We start from the raw sequence: 22,876 nt of genomic DNA on the forward strand, positions 1-22,876 counted from the left end.
CGTCCCGCCTCTCGCATCTCATTGGCTCCGCCGGCTGCCCGTCCGTAGCGCGGGCTCCTGAGTGGGCGAAGCAGCGGTCCCTGGAAACAGTTCCGGGAAACCCCGCGTGCTGCCGGGGTCGCGCCGCCGTCCATGAGGAGAAGGAGGAGCGCGCGCCATTTGCCGTCGCTGCTTGGGCCCGAGCTGCGCCGCGCCGGCCACGCTCCGGTGAGTGCCGGCGCCGCCCCGCGGGGCAGGGGCGCTCCGCGGCCGCGCCGAGCCGTCCTGCGTGGGCCCCGCGAGGGGACGGGCAGCGCGGGCTGCGGGCAGGCCCGGCGCGGGCGGGGACGGGCCCGGGGCGCTGGCGCGGCGGATCGGAGGGGGGCGGGGGCCATCGCGGGGCTGCTCCGCGGGCAAGGCGGGCGGGCGCGGGCGCGGGAGCGGCGCCGGGGAGGGGCCGAGGGCGGGCCCGGCGGGTTGGTGTTGGGGGGGGGGGGGGGGCGGCCCGCTCCGCCCAGCCTTGCGGATCAGGGTTGCATGTGACGGACAGCCGGGACGCGCCTTTCCCGGGGCTTTGGGTCGGGTCGGGTCCCTGCTCGGTCCGTCCGGGCTCTTAAAGCCGCACCAACCGCGGCGGTTGCGGCTGTGCCCGGTCCGCTCTGCCCGCAGGCACAGAAGAACGCTCTCACAGCAGATGCGTCGCCGCCGCAGCGCGCCCTTAGGTCTTAGGTAGCGCTAATGTGGCCGAGCCGGGAGGGACAGCTGCACCCCCCGCAGCGCTCGGGCTGCGCTTCCTACTTCCATCGAGGGAATAGCGCTTGTCAAGCACTTAAAGGAGAAACTATCCAAAGTTTTGTTGTTAAGACGTTGTTTTTCTTGAATTAACTTTTGTCAAAAGCCTTTACTAAATCTTGAAAAGTTTTGTTTAAATGCATCGTTGTTGCAAATACTTTAAAAATAGGACTTTATTTACTCGGTCTGAGCAGCCTTGTTACCTGTCAGTCTTTGAACATGCTACATAAGTACGTAAGCTGTGCTGGACTACTCTTTTTGAAACAGTGTGTTGGGTTCCCTTTCCCATGTTTATGGCTCTAAAGGATCCCACTGGCACTTCGTGCTGCAAAGGACATTAATGCTCATGGAGCTGGTGCTTTGGTTTTTTGATTGGTTGGTGTTTTGTGTTCTTTTTTTCCTTTGAGACTACACTTTAACACAGTTTTTTGCTTTTGTTTTTTACTTGTAAAAGTAATCTTAACGAATTTTGCATCTCCCAGTGTAAGGTTTTTGCATCCTATGCAAAATGTAGAGTTTGCAAACGAGCAGTGGCTGCTTGATAATTTTGCATCCTTGGAATTGTATTTCCCACGAGCTTTACATGTCCTTACCTCTCAGATTTTCTGTCTAGGTGAACATTGTTGAAATAATTCTCGAGTCTCCTGGTAACACTCAAGTTTCCTAGTTTAGTCAAAAATCCCCGTACTCCCTGCCTTGTTAGACAGACATCCGCACAATTCTTTGAGGATAAATTCTTCAGAACAAATCTCATTTTTGTTGAAGTGTTACTTGTAACTGGAGTACCAGGAGTGTTGTTTAGTACAACCCAGACAACCAGCTGAGCTATGAATAGCCAACTCCAGCGAGAAATGAGCATGGGCAGACTTTATGGTTTAGGTTAGCAAAACACAGGAGCTGTTGGTGCAATCAGTGTTTTTTAATGGCAGTGATGGGCATGTTGCTAACCTGCTGTGCTAAAGTCATCTCCCAATCATAGTTGTGTGGGTACTGAAGCAGTTGTTTTTTTTTTTCCTCTGTGGGCTGTGCTGGTCTCTTGCTTAGCATCATACTGGAGGTTGTCAGATTTTCCTAAGGGGCTGTGGAGTGAGCAGGGCTGAGCTGGAGAGTTGAGGGTGCCAGCTGCATTTTGGCTTACAGGTAGTGAGAAATGCTGGCTACTGTGCAAAGGTCTTCAGGCTGTGATGGCTTCAAAATAAGGTTTCTTGCAATTCCTGCTAAGAAACACTTAGAATATCATAATTAAGCTATTAAAATGTGCTTTCTGTGTTTGAATAAGCTAAGGGACAAAAGAAATAGCTATAATGCCTTGATGTACAGAAATGTTTCTGAACAAATGAGGTTTTAATAAAACCCCAGTTCAGTCTTTAAATGTGAATTCTTATTTCCCCCCCACCTGTACGTTTCTCTTCCTTGCTTGACAAGAACCTTCTTGAAGTGTGAGACATAAGTATAGGGACTGCCCTTGTTTTCCTGTGGTCAATTAAAACAACAAAACCAAACAAATATCTCCCAAACTTCCTTCAGTGTTATTTTTAACATGGTTTAACTTAACTGCTTGGCACAGATAATATATTGGTTAGAAGGAGTAGCAGCATAAGCAAGTGGAATTACTTTGGTGCAGAGTTTTTATGTATGCATTAGTTGGCTTCCTGTGCACCTGAGCTAAATAAGTCCCATTCCTGCATGAAACTAAATTTTCAGCAGCAAAACCAGTATTGTTGTATAATTACTGTGAAATTCATTATTGTTGTTTTAGGTATTGTCCTTTTGCCAGAATTTTTCTGTTCCTTCTCAATTAAGCTGTCCCTAAGCATGTTTTGAGTTAACTACACTGAATTCATAATTAATTGGATGGAGTTATACTTAGATAGTCTGTAGGTGGCAACCTCTGTTAGAGGCATGGTATAAGATAAAGGGAATAGTAACATCATGGCTGTTTAACTAGAGATTGTCAGATTAAGGCTGTGATCAGGTCTCTCTTCAAAATGCCATACACTGTCAGGACCACACCTGTTCATTTTTCTCTTTTCCAGAAAAATAACAAATTGAGCCATTTGAGTTATGAACACTGTTAGCACCTGTAGTTTTAACTTCCTACTTGTCATATGAAGGCTTTAAAAAGAGGCTGGTAACTTTGTAAATTGCACTCAAGATGCAGGAATTTTGGATGAAAGATAAACAAAGTGAACAGCTGAAAAAATGCTTTTTATCATGAAGTATTTACAGTCTTCAGAAAAATATTGTTTGCAACAACAGTGTGAAACTTGAAACAAGACCCTTCCCAGTATGCAGTTAGGAAGTGGTGAGGGTAGGTAACATCTTGGGCACCAGTGAGAATTCTCCTTGCCTATGTAAAATTGTCCCCAATTTCTATTTATTACTTCTGCTCATTTGGTAAGCATGGTTTTGTGTACTCTGTTCTAAATTCATCCATTTCTGCATGTTTTACAAACAAATACATAGCCCACATGTAGTTATATACATAATGCTTTACTTATAATCCAGCCTTGAAGTCTGATTCAACCAGTCTCCCTCTTTTCTAGATATTTTAATATCTTATTTAATGCAATTGAAAAACTGAGTGTGTGCAGGTGCTCTTCTGCATGGCCTGGTCTGTCATAGGCTGAGTCACATGGACACACTGCATACAGAGATCACCCTCCTCTTTAACTTAATGCTTTTAATATTTTTTAGAGCAGAATAAAAATGTTAATCATTGTGTGCTTTACTTACTAAATAAAATTCAGTTAAAAATATTTTTCTAGCTACAACTGACTGTTACCTAGAGGGAGAGCTAAACAGTCTTTTTCAGCTATGACTTTAACCCACATATCTCTGCTGAACTCAGAGGGAAGAATCAGTGTTACAATAAGCAATTTTGCTTATTGGTGATTGTTGTGGAAGAAAAGTCAATTCAATTTCAGATTTCAGGCCAAGCTTGCCAATCCATTAGGGGATCTATTGCTATATCTGTGAGAAGAAATGTCTTCTGGATGCTCTTAGTGCCTGAATATTTTGGCAGCTGTGTCACTTCAGAATTTTCTACCGTATATTTCTTTAGGAAAACATTTTAAATTAAGTTTGTGTGACAGGAAATAGCTAAAATTTGAACACCCAAACAGAACATGCACTGCACTTGACTTTAGTTCTTTATGAAAATACTAATTCTTAAGCAAAAATAAACAATACAGCCAGTGAATTACATAGCTGAGTATTAATTTAAATTGCCTAAAAGCCTACTTTAAAAAGCCTTTGAGCTGTGATGCTGTGTAGGAATCCGATTCTTAGGGTTAGATATTGCTCCCCACGCTGGTGTGTGCTCGTGGTGAAGGCTGATATCTGGTCTTGCTGTGAATCTTGCCTGTCAGAAGTTTGAGTCACTGTTCTCCAGAAGAGGTGTTTCTACCTGGGCACAGCATAACTTGTCAAACTTTTGTTCACTTATAGGCAACACTGAAAAAAGTGTTAAACTTTCGGGTATGTGACACTTGGAACCTAGTCTGGGTTAACAGAAAACTGTCCTTGAGTGTCACCGTAAGCCCTCCTAGTTCAGAAGGTTCTAGTAATTGCTTCAAGGAAATTTTCTGTATTTATGTGTTACTGTAGCCTCTCAGTTCATTGTGATTTTTTTTTCCTGTGTACAGAGAAGACAGTATACGTGTAATTAAATTATTTTATAAGGCAGTAGAAAGGCAAACACAAAAATGCCCTCCTCTTTGTGTCTTTTTTGTGTGTCTCAGCTTGTGAACTTTTGAGAAGACGGGTTGAGAATGATACTGTACCCAAAGCATTTTTGGAGTAATTAAACCCCCTCTGCCCTGCACTGTTTCAAATTGGAGATCTCGCTGAGGCTTTCTAGCAAGCAGACATGTAGCTGAGTTTTGCCTTCGTGATGTTCACAACCTACAGAAAATTGATGTTCATTAGAGTTTTGATAGTTAATACCTGTAAGGATAGGTAAGCATTATTGCAGCTTCAGGTAGCATTTTTTTTTTCTTCTGTAATTAGGCTATAGTTGCTTTTAAGTAAACTGAATTGGTTAGAAAGTAATTTCTCTTTGTCAAGTTACAGAATATGTGTATATATATATGCCATGTAGCTATGGAAGACTTCCTTGCTTTTCCACACTAATGGCTTAAAGAAGTGGCATCTGACAGAAAACAGTGTGAGGCTGCTTTACATGTCTCTAAAATTGCCCTTCAGGATAAGACAGCTTTAGTAAAATCATTACTGTCTGAAGAAAAATGATTTGGTTTTTTTTCTTCCCTTGCTCTAGCTTGCAAATCTTCATAGGATATCTTCCAACCAGTTCATGAGGTGTAGTCTGGAAAGGTTGGGTGTTCAAGGGACTGTTAGAGGTGTGCTTATGCTTGGAGACCTGTTTTGCAGCGTAGCAAATAGCTTGAGGCCTCAGCATGTTTTAAAAAACCTGTTCTTGAATCATCTTCATACCTGTATTCCAGTACTTAATTGCATTGCTCCAACCATGCTGCATTGTCTACCTGGTTATCATTTCGCTGCTGCTCATCAACTTCTGCCCTATCAATTAAAGCCTGAGGCTTGTTTCCTTTCTGAACCTAACAGCTGATCATCCTTATGTTCTCTGCCGGGTAGTTGAACTGTCTCTTGGCAGCCTTTTTATTTGAAAGCACTGAATATCAGCTGGCTGGCTAATTGGGAAATTGAAACAGTCTTTAATGAATTGGGCAAAGCCCACTGGAATTGTCTGAGAAGATAGCTGTGCATTTTTCGGTGCACCTATTTGGAATCAGATTGTTAATTCTGAAAGCAAGTACTTCTATTAACGTAAAGAACTGAAGATGCTGCAGTCATGCCTTCCTTTTAAACCAATAAGGTATCTATTATTGAAATAGTAGCTGTGATTTGTACAGCTCCTATTTGAGGGAAACTGAAAGCATGGAAACTGTTGCATTGCAGCTTCAAAATGACAATGTCCATCAAAGTGCAATTTTTCTCTTTCTGTCCTTGAGTTCTGACAGCGCCGTGAGAAAACGTGTGGCTAGTGTTGTGCAGCATGTTGGGTTTGAAGGAAGACATGGCAACAAGCCAAGCAAGTGGAAATAAGTATTAACAAGAAACAAGTATTAACATTTTTATACCTTAAGCTACTCTGCAGGGTTATGTGTTCACTACATTTTTAAACGCTTGTTTTCAAAGTAGCGGAATGGGAAACGGAAATAGCACTAGATCTTCTGAGTCTTTGCTGAAGGATGTTACTGCCATGTCCCCATACATTCTAGCTGCTATGGTAACCAGTTAATGACAATCAGTAGATGGAGTTTAGACATTGTTATGTACATGAAGTACATTTTTTTTTAAAGTTATGTAAATTCTTCCATGTACATTTTCCACAGTATTAAGGGTTGTACTTTCTTTTGAAACTTAGATCAGCTGCATCCAAACAGTATTAAATAAAACTTGATACAGGTGATTTTGCAGCATGTATACAAATTAGTTTAGATAAATCATGCATTGTCCTACAAACTAGTTATTTCTGGCTTATTGTAATATAGCTCCTGAATTTTTTCCAGCAGCATAATAAAATGGCTAATCAGGTGAATGGTAATGCGGTACAGTTAAAAGAAGAGGAAGAACCAATGGATACTTCCAGTGTAACTCACACAGAACACTACAAGACACTGATAGAGGCAGGCCTCCCACAGAAGGTGGCAGAGAGACTTGATGAAATATTTCAGACAGGTATAATATGCATTTCTTGTTTCTGATTGGTTATGAAAGTGAGGGCATACCATTTTCAAATTTTTATAGATTAAGATTTAAAAAATCATTGTTTTTGATCTGTGTAGCTCTGAATGTTTTGCTACTTTGATTTCCCTAAAGGCAAATTTGGTTTGACATTGACTAATTACTTGACACATCCTTGGAGTTGTATGTGATATCTTAGTTGTTTTAGGGCACAGAGCACTAGTTTCTTAGACCTCAAATGAAGATGTATGTTTCCACATACTAAACTGTACATTTTTTTTTTCTTCAGTCCGAATCATCATTTTGCTTTTACGTTTCTACAGTCACAGTGATTCTAAAACACTCAAAGGCTGGATAGGTGACTTAGTGAGGGAAGCAACTAGCTTGTCTTGCCTGGGACTACATTTGAATTGAGTCTGCCTGGGATTTTTTGTTCTCTCTAGTTCTGAGTGGACAGTTTAATCCATGTTGTTATTACACTGAAATGTTCAGCCTGACACTAACAAAGTTGAGGACTAAGCTATCTAGCAACTCGAGTAATACCTTGCTGGTAGCAAGTGGTCTCTGCAACTTGTAAAGAGGTTTCTTTATATACAGAGGTTTTCCTATTTTGTTTTAAAACCACCCTGTTTTATCTTACAGACAGAGGCTTTCTTTTCCTTTTTAGAGTGTGTCCTGTGAACAGATTTACAAGAAGCAGTATCACTGCTCAATGTGCTTATCTTGAATGCCTGGGTGGCAAGATGACAGTTTTTGTTGAAAAGAGTTAAAATTACACTGATCAGGTGAAGGCAGTTCAAAACCAAGACCTTATCAATCCTCAGTGTGAAACTGGCTCCTGTGGGTGATGTCTTTTGGAAGTCATTCACAGTGAGCTTTCTTCAAGCCTTTCCCAGCTTTTATTGGCTATGGAGATGCACTTTCCAACTGTGGGTCATGATGACGTGCACTTGATGGTCTGAGAGAAGGTGGAAGTAAACAGAGCAACTCGTGGGGTTCTGACATGTGTTGCAGTTAGGTTGTGTTGTGAGGAGTTCTTAAGGAGTTTAAAATCTTTTCAGCCCAGAACCTGACTACCAAGTATAATTCCACTGCAGGAGTAACCTGAAGACATTTATTTACACTTCATTAATGCCACTGAAGATGTTTGCATTGTGGAGGGGTTTGTCAGTGAAGCAAACTACTTTTGACACTTGAGCCAAATTTGGGGTTGAATTCAGCGATTTTTTATCTGCTGAAGTCTTCTATGAAAGATACAGGTGCCTTCCAATATGCAGGATCACTTCTGAAATGTAGTCCTTGGGCTTGGCACTACTGTGCATTTTCCAAATCAAGTAGCAGTGAAATAATCTCTGTATTTTGGAGATCAAGCTGTTGCAAAGTGTGTGGAGTTTTTGGTATTTGTCCTAAACTTGAATGTATTATTTTAAAAGTGTAAATCTCAGTGTATATGTCTTGACTCCACAACTGATGCAAGTACATTACAAAGGGAAAAAAAAAACCAACCTTGAAAAGATCCTTAAAAAGAAAATGCTTCAGAACTGGTCCAGTGTTTCTTGGGGGAGTCTGTACCTGTAAAATTAACATTAGCTTTTTTGGGTACATAGCAGGGCTCAAAGTAATACCTTTTTGAATTCTGGCTCTTGGAACTGCATAGAGCAACAAAATGAATTTAAGAAACCCCAAACACTGTTTAAGATACACATGAAGTCCACTAACTCCTGCTTTATTGAAGCTGGAGGAAAGAGTGAACAAATCATTTTTGCATTCTTATATTTTGTGGAGTAGAGCTTGCTAGGTATTTGATCATCAGTTCCTTTTCCCATACAATAGGAAACTTGTAATGTTCACCTGTCAGTTTACTCTAGAACAGCTCAATGCAAGAGAAGGAAGTGTGGAACTTAAAACGAGAGATAAAAAAACAAAATTCAAATTATTAAAAGTGAGCCAGAGTTCATTGTTTCAGACCATGGTGTGTAATACTGCTTTTTGTGCAGATTGCATTCCTGAATGCTAGAAAACTGTTACACATGGGATATAATCTTGCACATCAGTTAGTGTTTAGGGATATACATTTTAATTTAACTTTTTCATTGTACTCATATTCTTTCATATGCTTGTGTAGGAATATATAATTAAATGTATAATTCTGTTGCTATGGAATGTAACTTTTTGGCTTTAAAAGCAAACTGCATAGTTCTTAGTTTGTATGAAATTCAATAGAGATCTGTAACTTCTTTATCTTTAACTTTTAGGGTTGGTAGCTTATGTCGATCTTGATGAAAGAGCAATTGATGCTCTTAGGGAATTTAATGAAGAAGGAGCCCTCTCTGTATTACAGCAATTTAAAGAAAGTGACCTGTCGCATGTACAGGTAAGGTGAGAGCCCCAGGAGTGTGAGCACATGAGTATAATTAGTATTGTGGCACTACTGACAGGAGAGTTGTAACTTAGAAATTCACTGATGTTGCTGTGTTATATTTCAAACCCAAATAACAAGTCTGTTAAAAATTGTCTTAAATGTGTAGGTATTTGAGCACAAAGCAAAAGCAAAAAAAGCAAAAATAAAAATATGTGTGCAATTGAGAAAATAGGTTAAAATGCTGTTTGGAATCTGATGACTTTTTCAATCTGACAAGTTTGTTCAATTAATTATTGTATTTTCCTGAAGGATTCTTTTGACATTTGATTTATTGCATTGACTTGAAGTAGTGACTTCATGGTATGGAGTGTAAGATTCAGTGGATTCCCAGGGCTTGTCATACACACAATTGAATTGTTTTGTAAATTGTATCTACAGAACAAAAGTGCATTTTTATGTGGAGTTATGAAGACCTACAGGCAAAGAGAGAAACAAGGCAGCAAAGTACAGGAATCAACGAAGGGACCAGATGAAGCAAAGATTAAGGTAATACTTAGAGATGCTGGTTATTCTGTACTAGCTGATGTATTACTTGTACTTAGACTGAATGGGAACTTAAAACACATCCATACCACCTGGATAAGTATATTCACACTTGGCTTTAAGGAAGTATATGCATGATAGAGGTTCTAGAGAGAAGGGTTGTTGGAAATGCAGCTCTTTCTGATCACATAATTGCCAGAATTTAAGCTCTATAAAAACATTAATACCTGTTTAAGAATTGTCTCAGTTGTCCAGTGTTCTGCACTTCTTGGGGTGCTACATATAAAATGGAAAATAAAGGAAAGGACAAACAAGTTCTTTCCAGTGGCCTTGTAATATAAAACAAATGTTGCTGTTTATGATAGCTTTTCAAACCCACAAAACAGCAGGGTTTTTTGTAGGTTCTATCTCTTCATACATATCTTATCAAGGGTGGCAAGGAGCAGATAAAGACTTGCTTATCTTAGAATTGCTTATCTTTTTTTTTTTCTGTATATTTTAACCTACTGCCCTCTCTCCTGTAAGTAGTCTGATTTTTTTTTTTTTTTCCAGGCTTTGCTAGAGCGGACTGGTTACACTTTGGATGTAACTACAGGACAGAGGAAATATGGGGGTCCTCCTCCAGATACTGTATATTCTGGTGTTCAGCCTGGCATTGGAACAGAGGTTGGTATATACAGGCTAATCTGATCATTGCTTTGCATGCTTATGCAAACTCATAAATAGGAAATACTTGAAAATAAACTGTATTATAAGTTTAATGTATTGTAGAGGACAATAATCTTCTATGTGTGTCTTAATCAGTCTTTCTTACTCCTCAGTATTCTGCAAAAGACAGGAAGATAGGTTAAAGTGAAGAAAAAACAAGTGGAATATACAAAAAAAGGCTGTGCAAAATTTCTTAAAATTAAATCATCAGACTTCATGTTTCACCCTAAAGTTCATAGTCCATTGCTTGAAAAGTGACCGTGGATGCATGAGTAGGTGAACATGTGACTGCAAGATATTTGATGCTGCTTACAAGAAATAGAATTTAAGCAACACTAGCTTGGTTTCATGTAATGTGCTAAAAATGAAAAAGACTTGGATGTTCTATGAAGTACTCACATAAAAGTTTTGAAGTGGACAGCTGAGATTAGTAATAATTAAGGATTTGTTTATTTGCTTTTGTTTCAATCTATATGAAAAAATCCTTTATGATTGTGTGGACCAATATAATGAAACTAGCACAACTACTACCCTGAAAAGAGGCTTTGTAGCTTCAGGGTTTTGTTTGGTTTTTTGTTGTTGTTTGGGTTTTTTTTCCCCATTTTTGCACTTAGAAAGATGACTTAGAGGTTGTTTACCAACTTAATGGTGTTTCCAGGGTGATCATGTGATGTATAAAGTTATTAAAATTGCACTGTGTCTCACTGACATAAAGAAACATCTCTACCAAGAGGGTGGTCAGACATTGAAGAGGCTTCCTGGAGAGCTGCTGGGTGCCTCAGGTTTGTCAGGGTTTAGCAGCATTTGGACAGTGCCTTTAATAACATGATTTACCTTTCAGTCAGCCCTGGACAGGCCACTGGACTGGCTGATCACTGTATGTCCCTTCCTACAGTGAACTGCTCTCATGACTGAAAGTCCTTGACTACTGCTCTTAAGTGTATTGTCCAGTGGTGGTGTGGCCTTTTAGGGGTTCACAGGAAAGCCATAAATTTAGCTGCACTTTCATACTATGAAGAATATGCTTTTCTATTTTTAGGTTTCCTGAAGCTAGAACAAGTAACTTGTGGAAACTCCCTTGAATCAGCATTAGAAGCTGTAGAAAACCTCAGCCAGAAATGATACCTCTATTAAATGACTGCATTGCTGGCATTTTGTGGGATTTAAGGGCTGGTTACTGACTTAGACATGCTGGTTGGTGTAACAGCCTGAGACACTGAACATGTTGCTGAATCTGGTTGCTGTTGAGCTCTAATGCACAGTGATCAATTTAAACAGGATCCTAGGATTTGGTGGTAGGCAGAGCATGTTTGCACATAAATTATGAGATCATTGTGGGCACTTCCTGGTGGGAGGGGTTTTGGTTTTAGTGGTGGTATTTTTTTTCCTTTTTTATTAAGTTTTGAGAATCACTTCTTGGGGTTTTTTTTGACATGTAGTAATGTATATGCTTCTTTTCCAATGTTAGGGATAAAAAAAAATTAAAAGTATTCCTTTGGACATTTTGACAGTAACAATGCATTTTTTTGTCTGAAACTTATTTAAATAATAGTGAAGCTCTTGTGGCTTGTGTCAGCTCAGACAGATGCAGATCTGTCACTCATGTGACAATAATAGGAAACATTTGGTTCTTGAGGATTCCCAAGTACTGTTAGTGATTTGAAGATGTGTACTAAATTTCTTTCCCTCTAAGGTGCATCAGGTCTTTCTGCTGTAAATATCTGTACACCAACTAATTTTTAAAACATAAGGTGGAGTTCATTGTATGTTAATTGTAGCTTTGGCTCTCAAGATACAGATGAACATCTTGAGAGCTAAAGCTGCATTCTGCAATAAAGCTAAAGTATTAATAAACTGAATTCTGGCTGCTCAGCATGCTGAACATTAACAGACTGGCACAGTGAGCACTTGGCTGAAAGGACTGGGTGGGTGAAGCAGTTGAGTGTATTTTTTTAAAGTGGGTGAGCTTTAAGAGCAGTTGGACTTTTTTGGAATGTGATTCTGTAATAAAGACAAAGTTACAGCTGTGTAGAAAGAAGGTTTTAAAGAAGAAAAGAATGGTAATAGGATTTGTCTTATAATATTGAGTATTCCTTTTACTGAAGGACTTGCTGCTCCATTGTAAGGCATTTTGCTTATAGTGAATCCACATGATGTTGATACTTGGTATTTGGGGTGTCTGTTGATGAGAATTAAAGCAGTTATTTGGGTGTTTCCTTCTCTTTTACATTCACTTTGTCCTTTGCATCTGCACACACTGATAACTGCTTATCCTGGGGGGCTCGTGCAGTGCTCCTTTGTTCTGCTTAAAATTTCTGACATCTTTGTTTCTCTCCTTTTCTTACCCCTTGTTACACCTGCTGTTCTTTTTAAAGTTAAAAGATTGTTGGAAGAGTTTCAAAGACTTTAAATGTTTTTTTTCTTTCCAAAGGGCTAAGTCTAGTCTGTAAGCAATTATTTGGAAATTTAAGGTTATAATTGAATCTGTGCATCTTCCTAGCAAGCTGTGAGCAAACTTAGGTTTGGTTATGAAAAAAAACCTGTGTATTTCTTCACTTAGCTGTTCCTCAAGGTTTTAGTCCCTAGCAGGTTGTTCTGTAATGCATGCTCAACACTGTGTATACTCTGTCACACTGCTGTGTGTCCAATACAGGAGTTCTTTCAGAGATTTTTCTATAAACCACCAGACTAGATTTGAGAAATATCTTTCAATTTATAAAGAAATTTTCCATTCTTTGAGATGCTGAAGCTCTTGTGTTTATTGTCAAGAAGATGTCAAGAAGTATCACAGGATGATTTCTAAAGGGAATGTTCATATTCCATGAAGGAAAATTAATTTTGTGATGGTGTTAAATAATTAAAATGAGTTCTTGAACTGAAAGATAACTGATGCATGTAACTTCTCAGGCTCTGCTTAGGTCTTTGTGCTCTATGCTAATTGAAGTTCTGTCTTTAAAAGGCCCAAATGAGTTAGAATTAAGTGTTCTAGAAGTAATGACACTGTAAGTACCTATTTAGAGGAATATCTTAAGCTTTCTAGGGAGATGGTGGGGAAAACGTTTTCACTCTGCCATTAAACTTTCACTTAGTGTGATTAATCATTTCCTTTTCTTCCCAATAAGTAATGTTCAGTCAACAATCACACTGAACTGAGAGAGGCTAAACTTCTAAGAAATGTTCTGGAAACTGAATTTCAGGAGTATCTATAACACAAAATCTCTAGAAGTTCTACTGTGGTCTGTGGTTTTCAAGTTAGTCACGTTCTGCTCATGAGTTTGTTATTTTGGTGCTTACATGGGCATGCTGAGTGTCTTTAGTTCTGAAATTCTGCTCTGCCTTCAGTGTGAGATACAATTATGACAAGGCCTTACTGAGAAGGAAAATGTTGATTCGTGGCTTTTTTTTCTACAAAAAGTGTTTGAAGTTAAAATAAATGTATTTTGATCTTAATGGGTGTTTGGAATGTTTTGTTTGTATTAACAAGGAAGAGGTTTTGAGAATTCAGAGGAGAGCTGCAGTGATTAAACAACTGGAGGATCTTTCTGGGGAGACCTCAGCTTAAGATATTAACTCCTGAACAAAACCCAAGTTAATTGTAAGGAACAAAACCACAGGAATTTGCAGGTTTGCTTAAGTAAATATTAAACATTCAGTTGGTGGAAGCCGAAACAAATACAGAGAGACAAGACTACAGTGTATATTAAAAGTGGAAAACATGCATCAAGCAATGAAAAGGAAATAATAATTATTAAATTATTTTTCCATTTCTGTAACTTTCCAAGGAAGATTAATTTACAGAGTGATTTGATAATACTGCATGAGCAAGGAAGTGCTTGGCCTGCTTTAACATATGATACCCAACTAGATAGTCTGTAAGGTCTTAGTTTTTAACTGCCAAAACTAAAGCCAGGTAAGAACCATTTATCTCTTCAGCAGGGGAGATTCACAGCCTGTTCAATATAAATAACAAACCCACGTTTTCTGTGTGCAAAACCTCATACAAATGGCAGGAGGATTTAGAGCACTTGGGACATACAATAACAGCAGCTGCTGTGAAGGCTGCACTGGTCACTGCAATGTTTCTGCTCTGCTGATTTATCTGCATTGTTCTTCCTTTCCCAGGAAATTTCAAGTCTTAAAAAGAAGCTTATATTTCTGAAAAAGCTTTGTTTCAAGTGTCCTGTTCCTTTTTAGGTTTTTGTTGGTAAAATTCCTCGAGACCTTTATGAAGATGAATTGGTACCGCTCTTTGAGAAAGCTGGTCCAATTTGGGATCTACGTCTCATGATGGATCCTCTTTCTGGTCAAAACAGAGGTTATGCTTTCATTACCTTTTGTAGTAAAGATGCAGCACAAGAAGCAGTCAAACTGGTGAGTTAACTTCCAGACAGGTCAAGACAAAGTAAACAGCAAACATGTTGGTAATTTCTTAAGTAATGAAGTCTTTGAAACATCCACTGACAGACTCAAAATTTTACTTTCTTAAAAACTGCCTCCTGATTTCATTAGTAAGTACAGATATTTATAAAACTGTTATCTGCTGTACCTTACTGCATCTGATCAGAGTACTCAAGTGATTGATAGGAGCCTACTTGGATTCCAGCTAGAAAGTTCATTTTTTTAAGCTTCAATGTGTTTGAAGTTTCATCACCCTTTCTACTGTAAAGAGCTGGTTGGAGATGCCTTGTTTAGCTGCTGCTGCCATGGAGGAGATCTCTGAGTTAATTCCTTTTGTCGTTTCCTGTGGCCTTTTGTTCTTTCCTGTCTTGCAGTCTCCTCACTGTTTGGAAGCTGCCATGCATGCACCTAGGCAGTTTGGGAAAGGGCATGGAGCAATAGGGGGTTAAAGGGAGGGACAGCACTCTGACTGGGGCCTTGCCTCTGCCTGAGAGGGAAAAGTAGAATTAGGCAGATTGGAGTGTATGTCCCAGGACTTTGGATATGCTATGAAATACTTGTTGTATACTTCGAACCAAAACAGTTGAAATACCTAATCTCAATTACCTCAAGGGAATTCAGCTCATCCTGAATGAGGGATGAAGAAAAGGGGTAAAATCTGAACACTTTATTTAAGATGGTGAGGGCAGGGAAACCTGAAACCTGGAGAAACTTAAAAGCAGTTAAACCATATGGGCCTTCTTGTGTCCACAGGGCACCAGTGGGAATGGGATTGATTGTAAGCAACATGGCTTTGCTTAAGATACAATGTGAAAAGCAGATTCAGGTTATAAGTTCCTGGCACCAGAACAAAAAGTTTTACTGTTAGGAATCACTTTAGTATGTGAAGCAAAATTCTGAAATGCTTTTGTCTTCCTTGAAGTGATCTTGTTTGATGATCTGTGGTACCTTAACATTTTTCTAGAACGTGAAGAAAGTTCCTGAAGCCATTGCTGTCATTTTTAGGGCTTATGTCTCAGCTAGAGTTAGAATGGCTATAAAAACCTGCTTTTAAAGAATTTCAGGAGATTTTCAGAAGCTGGCTGATGATGAAACATCCATCCTCTTTGCTGTGTTTGAAAATCCTGTCTAAAACAAAGACCATGTCTATCTTGAATGGGTTTTTTTTAAAGGCTGAATTCTTGTACCTTTAAAGGCCTATTGGGAGTCTTTGTTTCCAGAGTAATCCAGCTGTGGGTACAGGCATGAAGCAGTGGACTAGATTTTTTTAAATGGAAGTTTTAAATCTTGATGGTAAAATTTTTTGATCCTATCATGTACAAAGTCAACAAAATGCCTGCTCTTGGGGGTGGAGTAGAAGCCAGGTCACAGACTGATTTATAGGCTGTTGATTGTCTTGGCAAACTTCCTCAGTGTTCAAAGTTATCCAAGGAAAGAGGAGTAGCTCCCATTATCTTTAATGCCATGTATTTGCTTATTGATAGCAGCAGCAGCAGTCTACTGACAGCAGAGGAAGCAGTAACCAGTTGCTAGAAAGATCTTTCAAGTCTGAGATAAACAGTAGGTGAATAAATTTATGCCATGCAATTTGTATATGATCCCATTGTTCCTGTTACTGCAATTTTTTTGTAGTTTTCCATTGAACAGGACTTCTGAAGTTTATGGAAATCCTAAGCTTGGCACTGTTCTTCCAAGTGAATGCCAACACAAAAACAGCTGTTCTAGGCTATGCCAATTCAGTGTGCTATGAATAAAAGTAGTAGATGATGAAGAAAATACCTGATTTTATGATTTGGTGATTTTTTTCTGCATAGTATTGTGGATAAAGCAAACCAATGGCTTTGTTTTTTCAGTGTGACAACTATGAAATCCGTCCAGGAAAGCACCTTGGAGTATGCATCTCTGTGGCAAACAACAGGTTATTTGTTGGGTCAATTCCAAAGAACAAAACTAAGGAAAACATATTGGAAGAGTTTGGTAAAGTCACAGGTAAGACTTAATGAGTCCCAGAATACCATTTAGTCTCTGTTTTGTAGGTTTAGTTGTTTGACAGATGTGTTCAGGTATCATTTAAACTATTTTCAAGTTGAATTCCGAGTTTGATTTTGTTAGAAATTTTATATATGTATTATATAAAATTATATATGTTAAGGTGGAGTGCAAAGGGAATTCTGTTTGTTTTAGTGATTGTTAAAGGAATGATGATGTAACTTTACAATTAGATGGAAACAGCTCAAATGAACTCAGACAAACCAGCACACGTGAATTCAGAAAAAAAATGAAGGTCCTCATCCTGTTACCTGTTTTAGCTTTCTCTTGAAGGCTCTGTATTTGTTACTGGATCTACAGGAGGTTCTGCTGTCAACATGGAGAAGTGTTTTGGGGAGCCCAAAGCAAATGTATTCCTGAGCAGTGAAGGGGAGGGGGGAATACTAAATTGGTTTAGAGGGAATATTATTAGAGAAATAGTTAATAACACACTAATTTTTGTCCCAGTTTTTCAGCATTCTCCACTATGTGCAGCATGTAGGAAGAAGAGAAGTCAGCTCATCCCTGAAAGGGGACTTCTGCCTTAGATAAGAGTTTGAGTCACTTGCTCTTGTTTCTGTAGGAGAGCTTTAACCTCCTGCTTCTTTTTTAGGATTGCTATTTATAAGTATTCAGGGGAGTGGTGAAAACAGAAGGTGAATATTCATTTAGTTCTCTCTCCTCTTTTTTGGAGAGATGTGCAAGATATTCCTTCTGAGTTCCACAGGAGGCAGGGGAGAGGTCATGTGTTAGTTCTGGCTGCCTTTCAAAGATGTAAAAATTATTTTAAAAGTATAGAAAACTTAAAATTGTGTGACTTGCTTAAGTTTGTTTTGCAGAGCCTAATTATGAGGTAAGTTTCTTCTGTAGAATTTCACTTGCTAGGTGACTTGGTTTTGGGTAAATTGGATGGATACCTGCTATTCGTTTTGCTTTTCTTGTGCTCCCACCTTTCACGTGTAAAATGCAAATTCACTACAAAATAAAAGGGAAGGCATTTTAGGGTAGACTAGATTTTATTCTTTCCTTTTGAAGCTCAGTACTAAAGATCTGTTTTTCAGAGGGTTTGGTGGATGTAATTTTGTATCATCAACCTGATGATAAAAAGAAGAATCGAGGATTCTGCTTCTTGGAATATGAGGATCACAAATCAGCAGCTCAAGCTCGCCGACGCCTGATGAGTGGGAAAGTAAAAGTTTGGGGAAATGTTGTTACAGTGGAATGGGCTGATCCAGTAGAGGAACCTGATCCAGAAGTTATGGCAAAGGTCAGTAAAGACTTCACTGGAGGAATTTCTTTATGCCATATTGACAAAGATTTGTTGCAGCTGAGCAAGGCTGGTTTTGAGGCACAAAAAGCAATTAGAGGCATTTTCACAGTAAGCTGTGCAAATGGTGTGGTGTGAGCACTGCAGATGAGTTGCTGTTGGAAGATACTGGAAATGTGCTGTCACTAATTATTGAAACATCTGAACTAGTCCTGTGCAGGGTTATCCTGTTGGATTGACATGTCAGGCTGTGCATTTTGTGCTTTAGCTGTGATCAGTACCAGGTAGGTATTGTGTAAATCTGTTTTCCAGAGTGAGGTGAAGGTGAAGTTCAGCCTGTGAAATGATGTGCACTTTATCCCAGTGTTTTGGGGTAACTCTTTGCTGTCCTTGAGGCCTATTATTAAAATTTTGCTGGGATTTGTAGCATCCCAGAAGCAGAAAATCAAAATTGGATATTCTTCTGGTTATGGAAGGTAACGTGGAAGGAGAGAAGTTGTAGAAACTTCATGCAGGTAACTATAAGGCACTTTTTTTTTTTTTTAACAGATACAGAATTAGTAGAGTTACTCCTTTTTTGTTGCATTAAGGTATTTGGGTAATATCTTACTACCTGCTGGCTTCCTTTGAGATTTGACTTTTAAAGATTACATCTTTGTTCTCATTTTTTCACCAGGTTAAAGTTTTATTTGTAAGAAACTTGGCCACTACTGTGACAGAAGAAATTCTTGAGAAATCCTTTTCTGAATTTGGGAAGCTGGAAAGAGTAAAGAAATTGAAGGATTATGCATTTGTTCATTTTGAGGACAGAGGTGCAGCAGTGAAGGTAGGTTGATTATTCTTTCCTAGCTAAGTTGGTGAGAGAACTTTATTTTGTACAAATGGTTTTAAGAAATTTCTTTACAGTAAATACCTCGATAAAACAAACCATAGAGCCCACTTAATAAGGTTCCCATTGTGAGAATTTTAATGCTAATAATTTTGTTCCTATGATTTCAGTAGCTAGGAGGATGTGGAACTTGAAAGGACAAAACTGTAGCAAGTTAACAAGTAGACTGGAAAAGAGGTGTAGAACAATGCAGGAGAGTCTAGAGAAGAGGAAATAAAAAAAGATGAACCTAGACAATTTTTCTGAGGAAACACTGGCAGAAGGTATCAGACCCCTATATAAAGGCTGTGTGCAGTTTTGGAGTGACAAAAGTATCAAATAGAAAGTGGGAAGTAATTAAAAAATGTTTTGTGAAGGAGAGGAGAAGAGTGTTGACAACTCTTTAAGCATGACCTGCCTCTGCTCAAGGCTTCTGTAAGCCTAAGGGTTTTCTCTTTTGTGTCCATCAGCTGTTGAGAAGGTCATTAATATCTGCTGTCTGTGCTTCAGTGGATTAAATTCTGTAGAAATTACTCCATCTGTTTTTTAAAATCCATGGTTCATGGGGAAAAAAAGGAGAGTAGGAAGTGTTCTTGTATTTGGGAGTCTTGAAGCAGATATATTGTATTTGGTGTATGTGGCTACATGGACAGTTCAAAGGCTCTGCACTCCATCTTATTAATGATTTTATAGCCATTTAATTGCTTAGCATTTTACTACACGTGAGATTAGAATGCTCCTGAGTACGGTTTTAGGATGAATTTCACTTATATTTAATGAGGTTGAAGTTAGTTTGGATAGGTTTAGACCATGTCAGAGGGAGGAGAAGAAATTGTTGAAACAAGGGCTAAGTCAGCAACACGTTCTGTGGCTGTGGTGTTCTGTAGGATGTGTGTAAACCCCTTCCCAGTACAATTACCTGCTAAATGCTCTGTTAGATTTCAGCAACTGGAAACTTGGAGCTGTTGGGAAAAAGATAAAATGCATCACTGATACTCACCTCAAGGTGGAAATCACCACATCTGGCTCATGTGACTGCTTCATGGCCATGAAATTGGCTTATGAGCTTGATGAGATATTTTTTTGTTTTAGCTTTCATTGAGATTGTTATGGTATTTGTATGTGGAATGCATGGAACTGGCTCATTCATTCTAATGTCTACTGATTTTCATATGTTCTTGGAAATAAATTGCCATAATTTCTGATGCTTTTGAGGCATGTAGGTGTACAGACACAATGTCTCCATTAATGCAAATATTAATACCCAAAAAAGTTCAATGCAAAGCAGCTAAGTCCAGGTGAGGAATTGGGGTCTAGTCCTAATTGTACTTTGTGCATTAAGTTCTCATTGTGGGTGCATTTGATAGTATAAAATTGCACATGAATTTTCTGGAGAATTCAGGGCTTGCTTGAGGAGATCACCAAGTTTCAGTAATATTTTTAGGTTTTTTTCCCTCAAGTATGTGTCCTCAGAACTACTTGATTTTCTCAGTCACTTGACTCGCATTCAGCTACCTGGGAACACCAAATGTAACAATTCTTTCTCTTGTATGCATGTATTCTACCAGGCTTATAAGTGCAGTCAGTGTTTATGTCAGTGTGTCAGTATTTCTGAAAGGTTTCTAGGAGATACAGGAACATTAAAAACTCATGGTGCTACGTCTGACTTTATAAATAATCCTATTTTTTCTCTTGTGAAATAAAGAGCATATTTAAAAAAAAAAATACTGCTTCCCTGTAACTGGTGAATAAAGTAGGACTTGGAAAAACGACGTGTAACATTCTGTTTATGTAGCACAAAAGCAAAAAAGCACATGGCACAGCTCAGTCTAGAGCAGCCCAACTGTCTGGTTTCTTGTAGTAAGTTTTAGTTCCCTTTTGAATGGAAAAAAATTTTTAGTTGTTTTTCTTTTAATTTTTGTACAGGCTATGAATGAAATGAATGGGAAAGAGATAGAAGGGGAAGAAATTGAAATAGTATTAGCAAAGCCACCGGATAAGAAAAGGAAAGAACGTCAGGCTGCCAGACAGGCCTCCCGGAGCACTGCGTGAGTGTCACCCTCCACTGGGTAATGCTGCACAGTGCAGCTGTGCTGTGAAACGGGGGCTGGTTTAGAGGAACCCGAATGACTTCACTTTTCTCCACGTTGCATATTGTTAATCAACAAGGACAAATGCTGTATGCTGTATTTTGGGTTGCTTTTGGAGAGAAAATAACCGTGTGTTTCTTTTCCTTACTAGGTATGAAGACTATTATTACTACCCTCCGCCTCGCATGCCACCTCCTATGAGAGGCCGAGGCCGTGGAGGACGAGGTGGATATGGCTATCCCCCAGATTACTATGGCTATGAAGATTATTACGATGATTACTATGGCTATGACTATCATGACTACCGTGGTGGCTATGAAGATCCCTATTACGGCTATGATGATGGCTATGCTATAAGAGGAAGAGGAGGAGGAGGAAGGGGTGGGAGAGGTGCCCCTCCACCACCTAGGGGGCGGGGAGCACCACCACCAAGAGGTAGAGCTGGCTACTCACAGAGGGGGGCACCCATGGGACCGCCGAGAGGAGCCAGGGGGGGGAGAGGGGGCCCTGCGCAGCAGCAGAGAGGACGCGGTGCTCGTGGAGCCAGGGGCAACCGTGGGGGCAACGTAGGAGGCAAGAGAAAGGCAGATGGGTACAACCAGCCTGATTCCAAGCGCCGGCAGACCAACAACCAGCAGAACTGGGGCTCCCAACCCATCGCTCAACAGCCGCTCCAGCAAGGTGGTGACTATGCCGGTAACTATGGTTACAATAATGACAACCAGGAATTTTATCAGGATACTTATGGGCAACAGTGGAAGTAGACAAGTGAGGAGGGATTGAGAATATTGGAAACATAGAATTGGCTATAGCTCTACATCTTCCAAAAAAAAAAAAAAAGAAAAAAAATTGGCTTAATGTTTCATCCTTCAGTAGCGATTGGCTGCCATTTGTATTGGGCTGAAGAATCACTATTGTGTATATACTCGAGTCTCTTAGTTTTCTTTTTTCATAAACGCACTTGGACATTACTGGGCTTGCAGAACTCCTGAACTCCATATGGGGTTTCAGCGCTTTTATCATTTTAGGCTTCATTTTAGCAGTTTAAAAGCAGGAATGGCACACTGTTCAATCATGATTTTGCAGAACCTCTGGTTTTGGACAGTTTCTATTTTTTTTTTTATTTTTTTTTTTTTATTTTTTTTTTTGATTTGGGATAGACTACATAGGAGTATGCTGTACATAAAAGTAAAAGCTAGTGCTTTGTCTTAGTAGTTTTAAGAAATTACAACAAATTAAGTTTTCTTGTATTGAAAATAACATGATTGTATGTTTTGCATTCCTAGAAGTAGGATAACTGTGTTTTTAAATTGTTATAACTTCACACCTTTTTGAAAATCTGCCCTACAAAATTTGTTTGGCTTAAAACGTCAAAGCCGTGGCAATTTGTTCCTTGATGTGATTGTATTTCCAATTTCTTGTTCATGTAAGATTTCAATAAAACTCAAAAATCTATTCAAAACATTACCTATTTCAAATTCAATTGTGTCCTAAAACATTATTTCATTGGTAATTCTTGTGAAAAATATTGTTTTCAAAGTATAACTGCCTATGTGAGTGATCAAATTCATGCAAAATTTCCTGTGCTTTCCAACATGTAGCACTGTGGACATCAGACTGAAAACTAGGAGAAATTACAGACAACCCAAAAGGCACTCACTGTCTAATTGCTGTTCAATAATTTATCAGCATCTAATTTTGAAACTTTTTTTTTTCCGATTTAAAAGTGTTGAATTGTATCCAAGCATTCACAGAGATCTAAATTAAATCTAGTCTTGTAATGTGGAGCAGGAAACAGATCCTACAATGGTGTTAATTTTGTACCTTTGATGTCCTGTGGAGTCCCTGTGGAGGCTGTTCTGGTAGGATCCAGCCTTATTGTATAATTGAGCATACAAGCACACAGGGAAATTATTTTGATCTCTAAGCATCTTAGTCTAATCTAAAATAATACTTGACCAGGAATGAGAATTACAACTTGGGTGCTGTGGCACACTAAACTAACTTCTTGCTACAGATAACACAAACATGCTCTCCAGATTCTGCTTATTTCTATCTTGACATTTTAATTTGATGTTCTGCCATGATGAACAATTTGCCTTAGAATTCTC

The 22,876-nt window shown here is 39.1% G+C and overlaps 1 protein-coding gene across 3 annotated transcripts; it reads left to right on the forward strand.

Annotated features, from left to right (window-relative positions):
* Positions 1-90: 90 nt before the first annotated feature.
* Positions 91-22,232, forward strand: HNRNPR (heterogeneous nuclear ribonucleoprotein R). Of its 3 annotated transcripts, none has more exons than XM_014881280.2 (11): positions 91-207; positions 6,330-6,495; positions 8,757-8,875; positions 9,302-9,409; positions 9,959-10,072; positions 14,309-14,485; positions 16,366-16,501; positions 17,602-17,807; positions 18,484-18,633; positions 20,602-20,723; positions 20,917-22,232. In XM_014881280.2, exons 1-11 carry the CDS (start codon positions 133-135, stop codon positions 21,527-21,529), a joined length of 1,986 nt encoding a protein of 661 aa, XP_014736766.1. In that variant the 5' UTR covers positions 91-132; the 3' UTR covers positions 21,530-22,232. The 3 variants fall into 3 exon arrangements, with proteins under 3 accessions (XP_014736766.1, XP_014736765.1, XP_014736768.1); XM_014881279.2 differs by having other exon boundaries at positions 100-207; positions 6,327-6,495; XM_014881282.2 differs by lacking the exon at positions 6,330-6,495 and having other exon boundaries at positions 127-207.
* Positions 22,233-22,876: the final 644 nt, after the last annotated feature.

This window comes from Sturnus vulgaris, chromosome 24 (assembly GCF_052056855.1).
Source record: "Sturnus vulgaris isolate bStuVul1 chromosome 24, bStuVul1.hap1, whole genome shotgun sequence".
NCBI classification, from domain to species: Eukaryota; Metazoa; Chordata; class Aves; order Passeriformes; family Sturnidae; genus Sturnus; species Sturnus vulgaris.

Excerpts from the sequence above, each read along its gene's own strand:
- HNRNPR (XM_014881279.2), top strand. The coding sequence starts at position 133 with ATGAGGAGAAGGAGGAGCGCGCGCCATTTGCCGTCGCTGCTTGGGCCC. Across the intron at positions 208-6,326 it reads GCCGCGCCGGCCACGCTCCG|CAGCATAATAAAATGGCTAA; the intron begins GTGAGTGCCGGC and ends AATTTTTTCCAG. Across the intron at positions 8,876-9,301 it reads GTGACCTGTCGCATGTACAG|AACAAAAGTGCATTTTTATG; the intron begins GTAAGGTGAGAG and ends TTGTATCTACAG.